This window comes from Ruditapes philippinarum, unplaced genomic scaffold (genome assembly GCF_026571515.1).
Source record: "Ruditapes philippinarum isolate M1 unplaced genomic scaffold, ASM2657151v2 ctg5582_1_1_1_1, whole genome shotgun sequence".
Classification (NCBI taxonomy): Eukaryota; Metazoa; Mollusca; class Bivalvia; order Venerida; family Veneridae; genus Ruditapes; species Ruditapes philippinarum.
The window spans coordinates 3,136-22,436 of NW_026867056.1; the positions used below are offsets into that span (position 1 = coordinate 3,136).

At 33.2% G+C, this 19,301-nt stretch overlaps 1 protein-coding gene across 1 annotated transcript; it reads left to right on the top strand.

Annotated features, from left to right (window-relative positions):
• The first annotated feature begins 9,418 nt into the window (after window positions 1-9,418).
• Window positions 9,419-19,071, top strand: LOC132734664 (uncharacterized). Its single transcript, XM_060721452.1, has 8 exons — window positions 9,419-9,493; window positions 10,108-10,487; window positions 11,204-11,372; window positions 12,593-12,681; window positions 15,108-15,175; window positions 16,367-16,445; window positions 17,666-17,767; window positions 18,957-19,071. The coding sequence occupies exons 1-8, from the start codon at window positions 9,491-9,493 to the stop codon at window positions 19,021-19,023; spliced, it is 957 nt and encodes a 318-aa protein (XP_060577435.1). The 5' UTR covers window positions 9,419-9,490; the 3' UTR covers window positions 19,024-19,071.
• Window positions 19,072-19,301: the final 230 nt, after the last annotated feature.

The following is a 19,301-nucleotide window of genomic DNA, read 5'->3' on the forward strand; positions in this document are numbered from 1 at the left end:
ATCTCGCCCCGCGCCCCCGCCTATAAGCGTGTTTTCGCCCCGCGCCCCGCCGTTTTATTTCTTAAATCTCGTCCCGCGACCCCGCGGGGCGAAGTTTTATTCTTAATTTTCGTCTTCCGGTTTTTGGTGGGGCATGCGCAGTTTGTTTTACACAGTGTGTTAACACAGGCATGGATGCATTCTATCTGTAAACTTGTGACATTTTAACAGGTAAAACAAAAATTCAATACAGTATAGATATCGATTCACTTTTGATTGAGAGATATTTTCTTCTATTATTCTGTGGAAGACGAAAACACGAAAATTAAGAAATAAAAACTTCGGCCCGCGTGGGAGCGGATCGAAATTTAAGGGATTAAACGGCGGGGCGAAAATTAACACGCTAATTAGCGGCGGTGCGGGGCGAGATTTAAGAAATAAAACTTCGCCTCGCGGGGTCGCGGGACGAGATTTAAGAGATAAAACGGCGGGGTCGAGGGGCGAAAACACGCTAATTAGCGCAGGCGCCGAACAAGGTTCAAAGAATAAATAAAACCGCGATGGCGCGGAGCGAAAAGACGAGATTTTAACTACAAAAACGGCGGGGCCGCGGAGCGAAAACACGCTTATTAGCGGGGGCGCGGAGCGAAAAGTCGAGTTTTTAAAGAATAATTTAGCGGGGGCGCGAACAACAGCACGCTAATTAGCGCCCTATAACAATAAATATTTCGCTTCGCGGCCCCGCGGTTTTACAATAAAATATCGACTTTTCGCCCCACGACCCCGCTAATTAGCGTGTTTTCGCTCCGCGCCCATTTTAACACGGATTTATATTACAGGGATCGGACACTTTCGTTTAGCTAAAAGTCCCGTCGCGCGCATGCGCGGAATCGGATAAATGTGGACAGAATGAGATGGCGGAACGCGCGGAGTGCGAAATATAACATATTTTCACAAGAGTATGTGGTGTTATTGCAGCTTTGTGAAAAATTATACACATATGAATGTATTGATACAGTATTATTTTGTGTCGCTAAAGTATTTATATAAGAAAATATGCCGATAGAACGCTGCAACGCTTAGTTAAAAAGTACCTAATTTAAAAAATATTCGCCTATTGTTTAGGCATTCTCTCTACATTTTGACGCCCTTTTACTTCAAGCATGAATTATTACCGCGATCCAGATTAAGATAATTATTTTTTACATAGTTTAATGGTGGCATTGCAAAAAATTGTTTCTTGATTGCTAAAATTCTTTTAAAGAAATTCATGTTTGAAATGTGTCTTTATTTTTGTGAATTATTTCCAAATGATTTGTACATTTTTTGTTTGATTACCTGTATATTAGTATAAATATAGTAAATACTCTACTAATTAGTGTATTAAATATATTTTCAAATCATTCTAGACAAGCGTTCATATATAGATGAATTCATTAGATTGGCAAGGAAAATTTTTTTATTGGCATACAGAACAGCTGTTTTATAATATTATTTTTTATTTTGAAACAGATTTTTTTCATCGTTATCCTTCACAATTGACGTCAAATGATTTATTTGTCATATGTTTATTTTCATTATTTTTCAAAGAAAGGACTATACAAATTATGTTGTTTATTTTCAATTTCATTTATAAATGTTGATAAAGAAAATAGATTTACAGTGTATTTATATATATATTATCCTCTTCAGAATCATTTTCTTATCACACGTGAGACCGCGCAGATACAAAATATACATTCAAATTGTAATATAAATCCGTGATTTTAACTTGTTAATTCTCGACTTTTCGCTTGGCGGGGTCGCGGGGCGAAAACGCGAATGGCACAAATCAGCCACCATATTGTGCAGATATCTAGATTTTGTGAAAACTTTAATTGTATTTTGAGTTCGTTAAGTGACATTTCTTCATATATACGCATTGCATGTTTTGGGCACACCAGAACACACGTCGGAACGAAGACTGCATGAAAATCCGATAAATAGGTAAAAGTCAGGAGGGTAGAATCAATTTCGATTTTCTTCAAAAAGCTTTGAATATTATGAAAATGTTGAAAAAATTGAAAATTTATCATGTGAATGACTAATTTTCGCTTTCATATACATGTATGTGGCTGAACAGGGGTTTTCTACGGTGTATCGAGAAAATAAATGCTTGTAACGTAAGAACTAATAGTATATAGTGTAACCATTACACATTATGGTTAGAGGTTTTGTTCTAACAGTTCAGCTTATATAGCAATAACCTGACTTGACAAATAATTTAGAACGCCACTCATCAGTGAGTCACGGTTCAGAACTGTTCACTAAATAGGGGAGAAGTGTAAGTGGCCGGATAGCTCAGTCGGTAGAGCCGCGGTACGGTATTCCGAGAGTTCCGGGTTCGAGTCCCGGTTATGCTGCAAATTTTTTCTCACCCTGTGACATATGGCGCCCAACGGGGGCCGTGACTGCATATAGCCCAGAGTTTAATTTAAGTTGCCCTGTATCTCTGTAAAATTCGAGGACGAATTTCAATATACACATGTAGCAGAGGGGTGTGTCACGGTTCAGACTGGTTCACTGTATAGGGGAGAAGATGTGTATGCGGTCAGATAGCTCAGTCGGTAGAGCAGCCGTACGGTATTCATAGGGACACGGATTCGAGTCCCGATGATCAGGCTGCACATTCTTTTCACCCTATGACAAGTGCATTGTTATTATTAATTATGCCCAACATTTTCGTTTTGTCTTATTTGCTTTTTTTATGCTGAAATTTTAAATATATGTTTAGGGCAACAAGCTTGTATGGCAGGGTAGTGCATGGTTGAATATATCATCAATATATTTTACATGATCTTTTTGACGAACAGGACTTCATAGTAAATGATCGCCACTGAAAACCTTTTGATCGACAGAGAAGTTCTTCAGGTACAGCCGGGTTTCCTAAAAGCACACAATATTATTTAGGCTTGACTACGTAGTACTACGGTATTTCTTTTTTGTGCCATACTCCGCCTTATCTACCTGTAGATGACCAAATTTGCATCGTTTTTTTTTTTTTTTTTGGCGGGAACTATAAAAAAATAATTCCAAAATTTAATTAAATTGGTTAGTATACAGCAGTCACAGGCGTAGGAGAAAATGTTTGGTCAGACATACGAAAGAAGCTTTTTTGGGATTCAATAGATAATAGTATGGAGTTTCTTGGCGTGGAAAGATTGGCTGATTCACAATTTGTACATATATATGACCAGGGTAAGAACTCGTTGCTACATATGTACATACCAAAGTTTGTGTATCGGGCACTAAAAGGCTCGCAACACATGATCCACATGGATATTTGGTCCGTGGTTTGATTCTAAACCAGCAGATTTGGACATAATAAATAAATAAAAAAAAGTTGATTGTGATTCTTACTGTGTTTTGTGTTTTTTATTTTGCTCATTATGGTTTTGACGGTTTTGATGAGATACATATGTGTAGTGGAATGCAAAAATGGGGCTTCTTGACGTTGACGTCGTTATCGAGAAAATGCGAGATCTTTGACGCCATTTTTTCCTCATTATTTTTCCGTTCATCTGGCAGTAAAACAGCGCTTAATTATATAATAAATGACTTGTCAGCACATTGGGTCCTGATTCATACAGAGTAATCAACGGCAAAAAATAATTTTGCTACCGTTCATCCTAATGACAGCAAATAAAATTATCACGGAAAAGATTTTTTACGAGGGGACAACTGATTACGTCATCTGACATTATTGTTGATAAAATATTGGTGAATTGATTCAATGTTTTTTCGGTGTTTTAAAGAATATTTTTACACTGACAACGTCTGCTTTGACAAAACTTATATATAACTGGGTTATTCGGGTTAGGTGAGTATTTATTTTTCTAGTATTTTTGCTTAAAATGTATTTTATCACCCGGAAGTAGAAACAATTGCAGTTCCTGGACAACGATTTGTTGATAGCAACATGGGAAAATGGCAGCCAAGTAATTATTTACTCAATGAATTAAAAACAAAATTTATTTAATTAATCTCTTTAGATAAAACAATCATCAAAGTGAGGAAAATTCAAGATTTTCAAGAATTTTAATCTTTACTTTCTTTCCATGCATACTGTACAGTACATGTATGAGCAGAATAAAGATTTGAGCTGTTGAAAACTTGTATACCTAAAGTGAAAATATATCTCTGGCTCCATTGTTTGAGCTGTTTAAATATTTCAGATATTTAAAATTTAAAAATATGGAGATGTTGCAGTTTCCATAATTTCTCGATAACCAGACTTCAAATAAATGGAGGTATTGAATGAGTGCATAGAAACATATATTTTTTTCATTGGACACAAAAAACTAGACTATAGTGTTAACGCTTACACTTAGCATGTATTTACCACTATGTTTCTGTAAGGCATATGATGTCACATCAAAATATCAAAAAAATGTTTGTTCAGCATTTAAGAAGCACAATCAATGAATACCTAAGCCTGAAACTTGTTTGAAAATGGATTAAAAACTAATATATTAAATTAAAAAAAGTCACAGCCCTATGACAAGTCTTATTAAAGGAATCATATCTGCAGGTGCCTTATTAGCAAAAAAACATGAGGACCTCAGGAAAGATCTGACTGTTCTATAAATTGTATAACTGTATATCAATAAAAAACATAATTTATAAATTTAATACTGTACATTTCAGGCACTTCACCATGCACTTTGATGTAAAGAACTCCAACCTTTTTGGGATTATGCCCAACAAGTGCACTTTTCCCATCATTCTCAACCGGTTGATCCAATATGTTTTAGGGACACCAAGAATGTTCCATGTGTTTGGTGTTTGTGTAGAGGGATCAGGTTAGTTTGCCCCATAACATTTTTTTGACTTATTTTTTCATGTGGCATATTGTAAAAAAAACATGGTTTAAAAAATATTATTTCAAGTTTAGATTTCTATATTTTTTTCTTGTCAGATGTGTTCCTTTGCCATGAATTTTATTATTAATTTATTCTCCTATGCTATAGTATTTTCAGTTGCAAAAAGGAATATTCAGTTAAATATAATTCTAAATTTTAAGTATTATTTACTTAAGTACTATTTATATCCTATGCAAACTTTTTAAATTTCCAATTTAATATGTATTTTAGGACTTCATGGAAGTGTCAGTCTCAAACATGCTTGGTACTTTTATATCTGGAAAGTGAAAAAACAGTGCAACAGGTTGCCTAAGTGTACTGTCCTGAAGTCATCAAGATATGGGCACAATATCCTACAGCTTAAAGATGATCCAGAAAATCCCTATGAAGTCATTTATTAAGTTAAGCCCTCAAACTGTTATCCAAATACCACCATTTTTGTGCAAGTGCAATGGAGCCAAGTGTTATAACATGTAAAGAATATATTAACTCTGTAGAGGTAAAAATGTTTTTTACTGAAACAATTTGCCTCCCAGAGGTCTTTTACCTGAAGTACAGTAATGATGCAGCAAGACATTAGGTGTCTATTTGAACAAATTGGGCAGTTCTTCAAATCTGACATAGCTAAAATAATGTGTGGCCAAAAACCAGTTATAAAACCAGAAATAAAGTTGGATATTGACAATTATGAGAAAAAAGGGTGGAAAGAGAAAGAGCAGTCTTTTTACTCTTGAGTATAATTGGAGTTCCTATAACATAGTGGTCATGTATGGACTGTCATTATTTTCTTCATTTCAAATATAGCTTATGATACAAGTAGATGCTTCATAAAGATAAGACTGCAAGTGTGTTGCATAACTGGTGCTTCTAAGGACTAATGCTATATTAACAAGTGTGTGGATCATTGATGCATAGATATTATTTAAAGGCTGCCTATATTATGTTTTGGATCCCATGTCAGTTTACAAGTTACTAATTTCCATCATTTTTACAAAATGTTTATTAGATTAAGTTTAGTGTAATACAACATTTGTCATTTTACTCTAAGTTATAGAATTCTATTGAACCTATGCATGTTATGAATTGATCAACTGTCAACTGATCTTAAGCTTTAATCTAGATTGAAAATGACTGTATGAAAATGTAAAGTAACATTAAGCTTCAGTACTTGTTGTCAAATTTTAAACATTTTTTAGTTGTAGAATATGAAAAATACTTTATCTATAACAATGATAGGTCAGTTGAATTTTTATGTTGATATTTAGTGTAGAATCACATTGTAAATTATCAACCAATCCTTAAAATTGTTAAAAAGAAGTAGCAAAATCAAAGAATATTAAATGGTAGCTAGGCAACCAATATTCCCTTCAGTTGGGAAGGATTTTAAACAGGTGCATCATAATAAAAATACTTTATATGTTTGATCACATTGAAAATAATTGAAAAATAATCATCACTAAGTTAAAAAATATTAAAACAGAGAACCTTAAATGTACCTGAAAATAAATGTTGTGAGCATGATATTAGAAGTATCATTTTTAATTTATATTATTAAGGAATGGTGAGGCAGACTGTTCTCTGAATACCTTATTAAGTTCAGTTACACATTATTTGTGATATTGTTTTCATTTTTTTATAATAGCACAAATTGCTATTTTTAACTAAGTTGTAATCTCCTGTATGCCTGTAAAATTTTGGAAATTTAGAAATTTATAAAAAAAAAAAAATATTATTCATTGGTTGCTAAGCAACCTAATTATATGCAGAGGCAGTTTTAAGTAAGGAACATTTTTTTGTAAGAATTATCTTTATGTCATTTTAATTAAATATAATGCTAGTTAATTCAAAGTCCTTACATTGTTGTGAAACAGTGTAGTTAACACCAGATGTAACTGAACATACTTTTATGAAATTATGTATATTAATAATATCTATATAAATTCAAAAACCTATAGTAAAGTGAGTTTAAGGATACTTTGATCCAAGAACTATTATTAAGATTTTATTTGCAGTTTTAATAGTTGTAATTTGTTTTTTGTAATCATCCTGCTTTGCTCATGGTATTTTGAGATCTTTTTTAATCAAACTTAAAATTTGTAAAATTTAAAAGGAAACTATGGAAGATTTTGTGGTTGCTTGGCAACACTGACTAATTTTTACTTATTGCTTAGGGTATTATGTAAATCAGTTATACAGCAGATAAAAATATTATTTATGTAATATGGAAAGTAACAGTGATTTGATCAAATGCTTATTGGTTATTGTAAAACATACAGAGCAATATACATGGCAAAAATACTGAGTTCTGCTAAAATCTGCATGACTTACTAACACTAGTCAAGTGTGCAGAACATAAATTGTATGTTATATCTTCAATGGAAAATTATTGAAAAAGTAATTTATAGGCATTGTTTATAATTTTATTGAAAATTTATTTATTTCTGCTACTATGTTAGCTGTATTTTTACCAAGAAATTTGTATATTTACAAAATAAATTACAAAAATTTAGAAATATTCCATGGTTGCTAGGTAACAGCAAAATATAGCTTCCTTCATGTTGTATTTGTGTAATTATGCCCTATATTTAGTGTCACTACCTTTGATGATGTTATACTTGAGTCATCTTTCATTACTGTTATATTAAACTGTTGTCTGCTGTCAGAGTAAATATCTGAATAAAAGTTAATAAATGAAAAGATAAATGGACACTGTGTTCAGTTCTTTTGAAGTTGTATTATGATATCTCTCAACAGTAATATGTCCTGTTAGCACTGTAGAAATGCAATTAAAGAAACTATTTGCAAATGTGAAAGAAGAATATTTTCGAATTGATACTTGGGGCAAAAGGTGTATAAAATAAAACCCTAGCAACATAACTTTTTTTACAACGAAAAAAAAAGCGGCCAGGGGCCAAGAAACCCAGGGGGGGGAAATAGGTCCGTTGCCTAAGGCAAACACAATGTAAATGATTTCTTTAAAATGATGGGTTGGGGCTTATTCCAAAAAATATTTCGACAACCATTTTTTTTAAAAAACTCTTAAAACCATTAAAACAATTTTTTCACAAAATCATTTTAGCTTTCAAAAAGGTTGTTTTCCCTTCATACACCTTTAAACATCACAAGATCAAAAAGATTTTTATGTGTATTTTTAATTACTTACTGTACACCATACTCACAAAATTATGTATAACTTTGTAAATAAGAAAGACACGACCTTCAAATTTTCAGGAATTACTTCTGATATTTCGTAGATTTAGAAAATTAAAAAAAGTGAAAATCAAAAATTTGGTCAAGAAACCCCATATTTGCATTCCATGACACATATGTACCTAAAAATAACAAAATTGTCATGGGAACCGTGTAAGTGTCCCCGTACTGCCACTTAATTTCTGATCAGCTAACAGATTTTTCTACAATAACTGACAGTGAAATTATAAAACATAATATATTTCTTTTACAAATCTGCAAATATCATCATTTCGGCTAACAAATGCAGCAACTTCTTGAAATTTTACCTGAATTATTATTATGCATCGTAGTCAAACCATTTATAACCCATTTTCATGTTCTTCAAAATTTCAATAGCACTTTTCAATCAGGTATACTGTACCACATGACATACAATTATTAAATATTACCAGTTATGTATTTTGAGGAAATTTTGAATACATTAACTTCAGATAAATGGTAATAAACAATTTCAACCTATTTATAAAGCCATTTTTCAATTTTGATATCTATTTGCAGTAGTAAAGCTGTCACAATTGGGGTATGGATGTACATCTCAATTTGCATAACAGGAAAAAAAACAACATGTTCTTGTGAAAGTTTTTTTTTGATATTAGGGTCTATATGACCCCCTTCTAGTGACAGTTTACTGAAAAGTTATCAGAGAGAATGTTTTTCTTTGGTTAAGTGACTGTAACTTAATGACGGATTACGTTCAGATTAAGAATTGTACAGTAAAATATGTACATATCAAAATTATAGCTTTTGCAATGCAGTATACATTATGACTTAATGATAGTGAAACAGAGGTCCAACTTTATATCCATTTTTGCAGACTGACAAAAAACTGAGTCTGTAAATCAAATATTTTAGAAAATAATTGTGATTTGTAACTGGGTAAAGGAAATCGTATATATTTTACATATTTTGAACTAAAATACTGGTATTTTCATTTTATCAACATAATATACATTGTTGCTGATAAATAAACAAAATATGTGCTTACAGTTTTGTTACATGACAAATAAGGTCAAAAGTAATGAATTTCTACAGATGATTGAATATTGGTGTTGATTGAAAACTGGCAGTGCTTATATATATATATGGATACAGCATTATAAAATGATTCGTAATGATTATAAAAAATACAAGGCTTATATATTTTTTGAAATTATAAAATGTGTGCATATTCTTCATTTACTCACACAAGTGCAATATTTGTACTGTATGCTCCAAGCGCGCGTTGCACAAAAAAGATCCGTTACGGTACATATTTTAGTCATACTTGACCGGATATCGAACTGTGGGATTTTCCCAACACTCGGAGGGGAGGTAACTGTGATCAGACTTCAAGGTATAGAAACATTTTTTTGTTGGATATGGTGAATATTCTAGATTTAATTGACTTGTAGTCTTCAAAATGCTTTTCAGTATGATCTGTTTATAAATACGCATCATACTTTTACCTTGTTTTAAACTGATAATATACCTTCTTTTGGAATTAGTTTTTGGAGGTCGGCTTTCCGTTTTCGGACCTCTGTATTTTCGCCTTGCAGATCAGACGGCCCCATTGATTTCCACCTGTTTAGCAGATAATTTCAATAAAGTATAAAATTGGTTTTTCATCTCGAAGATAAGCAGACAGCTCTTATTGCAAATTTTATGCCCCTTTTTGACATTGAAAACGGTCCTTAAATTAAAAATTTTATTAAATTTTTGTGACCAGATCAGGGTTACACAGTTTCATACATCTTGCTGCATTTAAACACAGTTTTGCCTCTTTTACGCTCAAATGGGCAAAACATGCTCATTGTGAGCTATTGCAATCCCCGTCTGTCTGAGAAGCCATTGTCTGTCCTTTGTCATCAACAATTTCTTAAAATACCAAATGTGTTTACAGTTTCATCCATGATTCCATTTCTGAGAATTATCAAAAAATCAAGGTCCAACTCCAAGCTTCATATTGTTAAGTGCACTTGTATATTTTATTTTCCAGGTTGAAATGACAGATTTAAACTGTTTTTCTGATGCATTGTTGGCCTTGGACAAGAAAAGTCCTGACCATACATGCCAGAATGCATTTAGAAGCAGGCCTCTAAGACACAATTTTAATATACTAATGAAGCGTGGTGACATTCTACCTACTGTGAATAATATAACTAGGAATGAAGTTTCTTGGTCAATTTATAAACAGATCATTAACATGTTACAACCGAAGAAGCTGTCATGTATGGCTGCAGTGTATGAAGGGGTCAGTACAGATTCACTTAAAACCAAGGCAAAAATCAAGGAAATGCAGGAATTAGAAAGTGATATTCAAACCTTTATAGCTAATGAGTCACCTATAGACAGAATTAAAAGAACATTTTCATTCAAGTAAGTCTGTAATTATTACATATATATATATATAAATACAAGTAGTATCATTTATATATAGTATCATTTATGATAATGTTATGATTTAATTTTCTCAATTTTCATATAGCTGACACAATGTGGCTGCATATTAATTACTGTTGTAAATACCATGAGAGTATTTCACCCAAACATTTTGCAATCTCTTTTACAGATACAAAATTTGTATCACCAGCAGAGTTCTATTCTTTCTTTGAAAGGACTGATCCTGTATTAAATGTATAACAGAGTTATGAACTGTACAATGGCTAATACAACATGCAGGCATATTTTTCACTTGCTAACAAAATATTCCATCATTTTTTTTAACTTTGAAAAAAAAAAATAAAAAAAAAATGAATAAATAAAACATAAAAAATGTTAGTTTCATTTGATTCTATTTCACATTGATGTTTCTTGCGTTATCATTTACCAGAATGGTTCAATTTATTTGATTTTAATATTATCTGAAAGGCTTGAACATACAGGGAATGTGTTGTGTAGAGAATTTTAATATTATCTGAAAGGCTTGAACATACAGGGCAGAGAAAAACTCTTCTTGAGAACTTAGTAAGCAATACAGGGCAATCATGGCCCTTTCATTATAAGAATGCATGAATAAAACATGTGATAATTTCAAAGTAATGTTAAATCATCTTAGAAATGCTCTTTTATTGTTAATGAAATTGATTTTACAGTGTGAAGACTGGAACATTCACAGAACAGAGACAACGCTTTGACACTGTGGTGCATGCATGTTTTGGTCTATTCTTCTGTTTTGGTGGATTTAAAGGTTTCTTTGAAGGTCGAAAGGAATTTTTTGAAAGCAACAAAATGACTATGTTTGCTACAAAAAGTACATATCATGTAAGTACAATGTAATAATTTTTAGCTCAACTTCTTTTCAAAGAAAATGAATAGAGGTATTGTTACAGTCATGTTGGTGTTTGTTGCTGTTGCCGTCTGCAAACTTCAATGTCAATCATATCTTTTTAAGTTGATAATAACCCTTGGTACAAAACCTTCAAGTAGCCTAGACTAAACTTGGTCTTCATTCATAAATGACTTTGACCTTCAAAGTCAAATTTATGTCTAAATTTTGCTTCATTTTTGCTTGTTTTTTTTTAATGCTGTTAGTGGCTATATCTTTGTTATTTGTAAATGGATTGTCTTCAAACTTGAGCACAACAGTCTTTTAGGATAGACCCCCAAGTTAACCATACAGACCATGACTTTGATGGTAATACTATTTCTTTCTTTTTTGGCTGTTTTTTGGATATATTAATTTGTTATGGATTGACTTCATATTAAGACACAACAAATTTTAGGGTAAGACCTTAATGTGTATGAAACTAGATTGACCCTGGCTCATTTATTTAAGAAAGTTGAAAAACGGGCATAGCTTAACAAAAAAAATAATTTAAGGATTATCTGCCCTTTTAAAATGGCATCCTTTTATGATAATAACCATGTAATAGTGAATGTATACCAAGATTAAAGTAAAAAGCTTTTATAGTTTCTGAGAAAATGGATTATAATGAAAAGGATAAACAGGTTTGATGCAGACACTGTAGTAGAGAGGGTAATGATATTTGTTCCATTTATTTTCTTTGAAAAGTGGACCTAAAAATCATACTTTTTTGTAAGTGACTGCAAATTTCATGACTCAAGCATGGCCTTAACCAGTGATCACCTATTTTAATACACTTTTACATGTAAGGGAATAACATACATGTATTTAAATGTTCTTTTCTGAAAATTTTGGTCTAGATCTGTTACACTCTTGGATTATTATAGTTACATGGGCTTGTTTAATGAGCAAAATCTCAAAAGAAAATGTTATTATTTATAATTTTACTTTTGCATTTTCAAACAATTATTTTACTGGAATTTTAACTTGTTGTCCTCAAATTTGGACATTGGATATAGTTTTATGTATGGAATTGTACATTAATATTTGATAGTCAAAGTGATGATCTTTTGACACACTTGTAGAATTTTTACTTGAAAAACCAATCTTTTGCCCTCATGTTTAAGATTGATGTGACTCTAAAATTAAAATTAAAATATTAAATATTTCATTGCAGAAAACAAGAGCACGCTACCAAATGAAATGTTTACTAAAAGAAGGAATATCTTTATCATTAAAAGGAGGCCTTTTTTGCATGTCTTCATTGTAAGTATAATTTGTTCAACAATGATTGAAGGTTTCTTTTAGCAATTCATTGTCTCTGCTAAATATCTCTCCCATGTCTTCACTTGTTTTTAAAATATTGGCTGTTCTCATCAATGTCAGGATCTGTATTAATGGCATTGACTATCTTCAAAATCATGGTATCTCTTCAAAACCATTGCCTGTCCTCAAAACCTTTGCCAATCCTCAAAATCATTGCCTCCACAAAACTATTGTTTCTCCTCAAAAGCTTTGCATTTCATCACCACCATTGCCTCTTGTTAACACCACTGCCTTATAAACACCAATGTCTATCATCAAATCCATTGTCTATCATCCACATCTTTGCCTCTTCATAACACAATTGCCTCCCCCATAACACCATTACCTCTTGTAAAAACCAATGCCTCATAAACACCAATGCTTATCATTAAAGCCATTGCCTTTCATCGAAACTTTTGTCTCTCATCAATCAACACCATTACCTCTTATCAGATCCATTGGCTCTCATCACTGTCATTGCCTATCATCAACACCATTGCCTTTTAATCAACAAATCAACACCTTTGCCTCACATCAACACCATTGCCTTACATCAACACCATTGCCTCACATGAACACCATTGCCTCACATGAACACCATTGCCTCACATTAACACCATTGCCTCACATCAACACCATTGCCTCACATCAACACCATTGCCTCACATCAACACCATTGCCTCACATGAACACCATTGCCTCACATGAACACCATTGCCTTACATCAACACCATTGCCTCACATGAACACCATTGCCTCACATCAACACCATTGCCTCACATGAACAACATTGCCTCACATGAACACCATTGCCTCACATCAAACACCATTGCCTATGAACACCATTGCCTCACATCAAACCATTGGCTCACATGAACACCATTGCCTCACATCAAACCATTGGCTCACATGAACACCATTGCCTCACATCAAACCATTGGCTCACATGAACACCATTGCCTCACATCAAACCATTGCCTCACATCAAACCATTGGCTCACATGAAACACCATTGCCTCACATGAACACCATTGGCTCACATGAACACCATTGGCTCACATGAACACCATTGGCTCACATGAACACCATTGCCTCACATCAAACCATTGGTTCTCATCACTGTCATTGCCTATCTGAGTATCATGAACACCATTGCCTCACATCAAGACCATTGCCTCACATCAAGACCATTGCCTCACATCAACACCATTGCCTCACATCAACACCATTGCCTCACATCAAACCATTGGTTCTCATCACTGTCATTGCCTATCATGAACACCATTGTCTTTCCTAAGGAAGTTTGTAACATCTAATCATATTATTTTTCCTCAATATGTTCACTACCTCTATCAATATCATTCAGGCACCTCAACCACATTGCGTCTGCTTATATTGATTTCTACATGAAATTCACTACCTCTCATCAACTTAACATGTTCATTTATTCTACTTAACAAGTTTCTCTGCTAAGCTTCATATGTAGATTATTAGGAAGATTGGTCCAATCCAAGAGAGAGGTGTACTTGAAATTGAGTCTAATAGTAATTTAACTCTCACCTCTGATTAAAAAATTAAGTAGTTGGGTCACTTGTGAAGGAATTGGTAATTACTAGTTAGTTATAAAGTAAAGGCAGGAGGATGGGCCCATTACCAGAAAATAACCAAAGTATTTTAAATTAGCATAAAAAAGACAGAATGAAAAAAACAACAACAGTAAACAAAAGGTGACAAAATGCAAGTTCATTGTTAAGTTTATGATGTTAAACAATTGATTTTAACATCATATCCTTTTGATAGTTTCATTGCCTATTGTTTACATCATTGACTTTCATTAAAGTAAAAAATATCATTGCCTATAGTTTACAACATCATGTCCTCTCCTTAATAATTTCATTGCCTGTTGTTTACAATGTCATTTCCTTGTCTTGATTACTACATAGCCTATTTTATACAACATACATGTAATTGGCCCCACTCAATAACTTCATTGGTTAAGGTTAATGGTTAAGGTTGTTGACTTCAAACCACTTGCCCCTGTAAGTTTGTTATCCTGACAGGGACTTTAGATTCTTTCATGTGAGGAAGCTATCCAGCTATCGGTGGTTCTACTCAGGTGACCATTCTTCCATGAAATAATGCAGGGACAGGTCCTTGAGGTCTTCCACCAGTAAAGCTGGAAAGTTGCCGTATAACCTATACCATGTTGGTGTGAGGTAAAATCCAACAACAAAAAAAAAACATTAATAATAAGTTCATTATGTTGGTTTAAAATTATTTTGTGTATGAAAACTTTTTTGCTAAGAAAATGAAAAATATTTCATTGCAAAGAAACTAAAATCTCCAATTCTAGTTTAATTCATTGTTTTTTTATTCTTTCAATTCAGCTTCTTTTACCAATGCATAGAAATTTACATGAATAAAACAACGCCATGGTCATTTGCTGTAGCATTTGGTAAGTTTATGTATGATCCATTTTGAGTAAGAGTATGTATGATCCATTTTAAGTAAGTGTATGTATGATCCATTTGGAGTAATGTATGGTCCATTTGGAGTAAGAGTATGTATGATCCATTTTAAGTAAGTGTATGTATGATCCATTTGGAGTAATGTATGGTCCATTTGGAGTAAGAGTATGTATGACCCATTTTGAGTAAGTGTATGTATAATCCATTTTGAGTAAGTGTATGTATTATCCATTTTGAGTAAGTGTATGTATGATCCATTTGAGTAAGAGTATGTATAATCCATTTTGAGTAAGTGTATGTATGATCCATTTTGAGTAAGTGTATGTATGATCCATTTTGAGTAAGTGTATGTATGATCCATTTTGAGTAAGTGTATGTATGATCCATTTTGAGTAAGTGTATGAATGATCCATTTTGAGTAAGTGTATGTATGATCCATTTGAGTAAGAGTATGTATAATCCATTTTGAGTAAGTGTATGTATGATCCATTTTGAGTAAGTGTATGTATGATCCATTTTGAGTAAGTGTATGTATGATCCATTTTGAGTAAGTGTATGTATGATCTATTTTGAGTAAATGACATATGATCCATTTTAAATTTTTCTTTTGTCAAATGAATTTACACACAGTTTGTATGTGCACTGTTTATATCTGTAAGTGAGCTATGAAGATGACTTGCTGTTTGATTTTTAGAGCATGGGTGGGCAAATGTAGATGAAAATTGGCAGGGACAGAAAATCATATCAAATTTGTATAAATAATTCCTTTCCATGCAGAAATGCTGTTGCAGTATGAAGGAAAAACTTTGAAACTCTTCAAAACCTTTAACATGTAAAGTGGTTTAGAGATTAAGTATTTATACCCCCAAAACATGATGATATGTGAGCTATATGTGAGCTACATGTATACTGGAATCACTGTATTGTTGGTCTTTTTCTTGATTTGGCTGTCTCCACATGTTTGCTCTATAAATCCTGTACCACTTGAAGGATTTTCTTCAAACAATGCTCAAGAAGCCACCTAAACATGGAGATGTGCATTTTAGAATTCTCATGACATTTAATTTAAAATTTAATTTAACCCTCAAACAGTACCATTTGAGCTTTAAATATCATCATGTAATTTTTTTTTTCATTTAATTACATGTATAATCTTTATTCATGTTTGTTCCCTTCAGGTGCAACAGGAAGTTTGGGAAAAATAAGTCTTGGCCCAAAAGGCATGTTTTCTGGCTTCGTAATTGGTGCAGCTTTTGGGTAAGTACCTAATTTCAGCTTTTGAAGTAAAAAAAATATGAGGCCATAGTCTAATGCATAAGTAGTCACGCAAACTTTATTAAGATTTTTTAAAATGAAATTTTTAAAAGCCTTTTATGAGAAACTTACAGGCCAAGAATTAAGAGATTTGCTGTGGTGCATTGTCAAGTAATCAATGATATATAAAATCCTGACACTATTGGGTTAGAATAACCCATTCTGGGCTTCCCTTGTTGCTCATAGACTTGCACAAATAAAAATTCATTTTTTTTTGTCTGTAATCAAATGACCAAGAAGTAAGAATAAGGCATGTGGAATAGGGTAATGGTAGAAAACAATAAGAGACTCTGTTCTGTGTTTATTTTGTTGTGTCGCTTTGAAAAGGCAACATAGAGGGGTTACTTTTGTCAGCGGTGTCGTTGTTGGCATCCCCTGAGGCTTGTCCGTGGTAGGAAATAGCCCTGCCTTATAGCTAATTTTCGTTTCATAGTCATGCTGTATATATGTCTTACTTCTTGTATTTTGTACTAGTTTAAAAACCATAAAGTTATGACCCTTGACTTGCTAAAATTTAACTGTTCCCTCTTCAATGAAAGTTTCTGAACCAAGAACACATGTTCATTTCGATGAGATGCTGTTTTAAGTTTCTTTATCAGTCCTGTAAGGGGGCATCCATGGTCAAGTGGATAAAGTCATTGACTTTAAACCTTTTGCCCCTCAAAATTGTGGGTTTGAATCCTGCCAGGGACTTTGTTTCTTGCATGTTAGGAAACAATCCAGCTAGCTTACACAATGTCTGTGGTTCTACGCAGGTGTCCACTTTTGCCTGAAATAATGCACAGAGCATCACAAGTCCATCACAAGTCTTCCTCCACCAGAAAAACTGCAAACTTGCCATATGACTATTACGGTAGTGTTGCTACTAAAATAACTAACAAAGAATCAAGTCAGTAACACCAGCTAGAAGAGGAGCTAATTTGGGAAAATTTGTTTCCTATGGACTTGGTTGTTCATTCATATGGGGAACCTATCTGGCTAGGTAACATGAAGTCATCGTTGCTACGAAGATATCTGCTTGTGAAAGATTTAGTGCCTGAGTTTCTTTGTTTTGTTTTCTTTTACCCCAGAAAAGCTGGAATCTGTTGCTAAAAGAAAATGGTTTTTTTTGTTTTTTTTACCAAAAGTTGCTTATTATACAGAAAGACAGTTTTATTTTACAGAACTATAGCTGGGTTGGCATGTTATGGTGTTTTAAAAGCAAGTGGTCACACCCAAGAAGAACTTAACTTTATGGAAGTTAAGGCCCTTGTCATGGCTAAAAGGTAATTAAAAATCAATTTTTACTTTCAGATTTTTTTTAAAGAAAATCTCTTAAGATGAAGTTGCTTAATAAACACTTTCTGATGAGATAACCTTTATTTCACTCCTGGCCTGGAGATTATAAAACTTTTTTCTGAGATCAGTCTCAAATCTCAGGATTTTCATATGTCGTCATAAATTCTATGCTGGTTTTTGACCTATCATATGTCTGAGATTTGAGTACGAGCACAGGAAAATTCTTTATGCCAGTGCTAGGGAGAGTGAGGGTTGTTGCACATATTAATTATCCCTCGTGTACAGACTTAATCAAACCGAGTCTGCAATTCTCTTGTAATTTTATTGTAATTAATGCTTCCAAAAGATCACTTTGTTTCCAGATTTTTATACTTCAAACAGCAGGTGTCAAGTGCTGTGTGGCAGCTGTAAAGAGTTGCCCAGTACTTCACTTCAGTGTTGTTATATTTTTCTGGTCTTTCGGGATCATTGATTCCAGCACTATTCAGTGTTGAAACTTGAGTGCCGCTCTTTGCCGGTGCTAGGGGGCGTGAGGTATGTTGCACGTATTCAATATACCTCATGTACAGACTCAATCAAACCGAGTCTGCAATGCTCTTATTTTGTTGTAATTGATGCTTCCGAGGAATCACTTTGTTTCCAGATTCTTATAACCTTGGACCCTGGTCTTATGACCTTACCTCAACTGTTCCCAAACATCATAGACTTTAATAAAATATGGCAGACAAATAATAGACCTTTTATTTGAATAACAATAGATTTAACCACAAACAAAAACATGTGCTGTTTTGTTAACACATGTTGTGGTGAAATTCTTATTGTATCCACTAATCTGATAAATAGGGATCTATGCAATGTACATGGTGATCTACATAACTTACCAGTTACCAATTTCTCCGCAAGATAACAAATACTCATCTTACATGATTTCTGAATCAATTGTGAGACACAAATGAACATTAAGAGTTTAGACGCAATTCATGAGATAAATTGTCACAAAGAAATTATGTCCAACTATCAAACCAGCCATCCCTGACAAATCAGATGTTTTCCCTTTTGAGGAATTAGGGTAAACTGGTTGCCTCTTGTCGAAATATATCAAACTTAATTAATATGTAATTTACTCTCAGAAAAATTTTATCAGTAAATGTTATTGTGTTAATATTAATTTTTCAGGAAATTTGCAAAGCAAAAAGCAACAGCTGTGACAGAATACCATGAAGAGGTGGATGATATAGAATGATAATTAGCATGTCTTTATCTATTTTATAATAAAATACGCTTCTTGATAGTATTTTCTTGATCCTCATACCTGTCTCTTCCCCCCCCCCCCCCTTTTTTAGCTCACCTGTCACAAAGTGACAGGGTGAGCTTTTGTGATAGCTTTTCGTCCGGCGTCCGTCCGGCGTCCGTAAACTTTTTCTTTAAATGACATCTCCTCATAAACCACTAAGCCAATTTCATCCAAACTTCACAGGAATGTTCCTTTGGTGGTCACCTTTAAAAATTGTTCAAAGAATT

What these genes read in the sequence shown, in the direction of transcription:
- LOC132734664 (XM_060721452.1), top strand. An exon ending in CTTTTTTGCATGTCTTCATT is followed by an intron (nt 12,682 to 15,107) that starts GTAAGTATAATT and finishes CTTTCAATTCAG; the next exon opens with CTTCTTTTACCAATGCATAG. An exon ending in GCCCTTGTCATGGCTAAAAG is followed by an intron (nt 17,768 to 18,956) that starts GTAATTAAAAAT and finishes TTAATTTTTCAG; the next exon opens with GAAATTTGCAAAGCAAAAAG.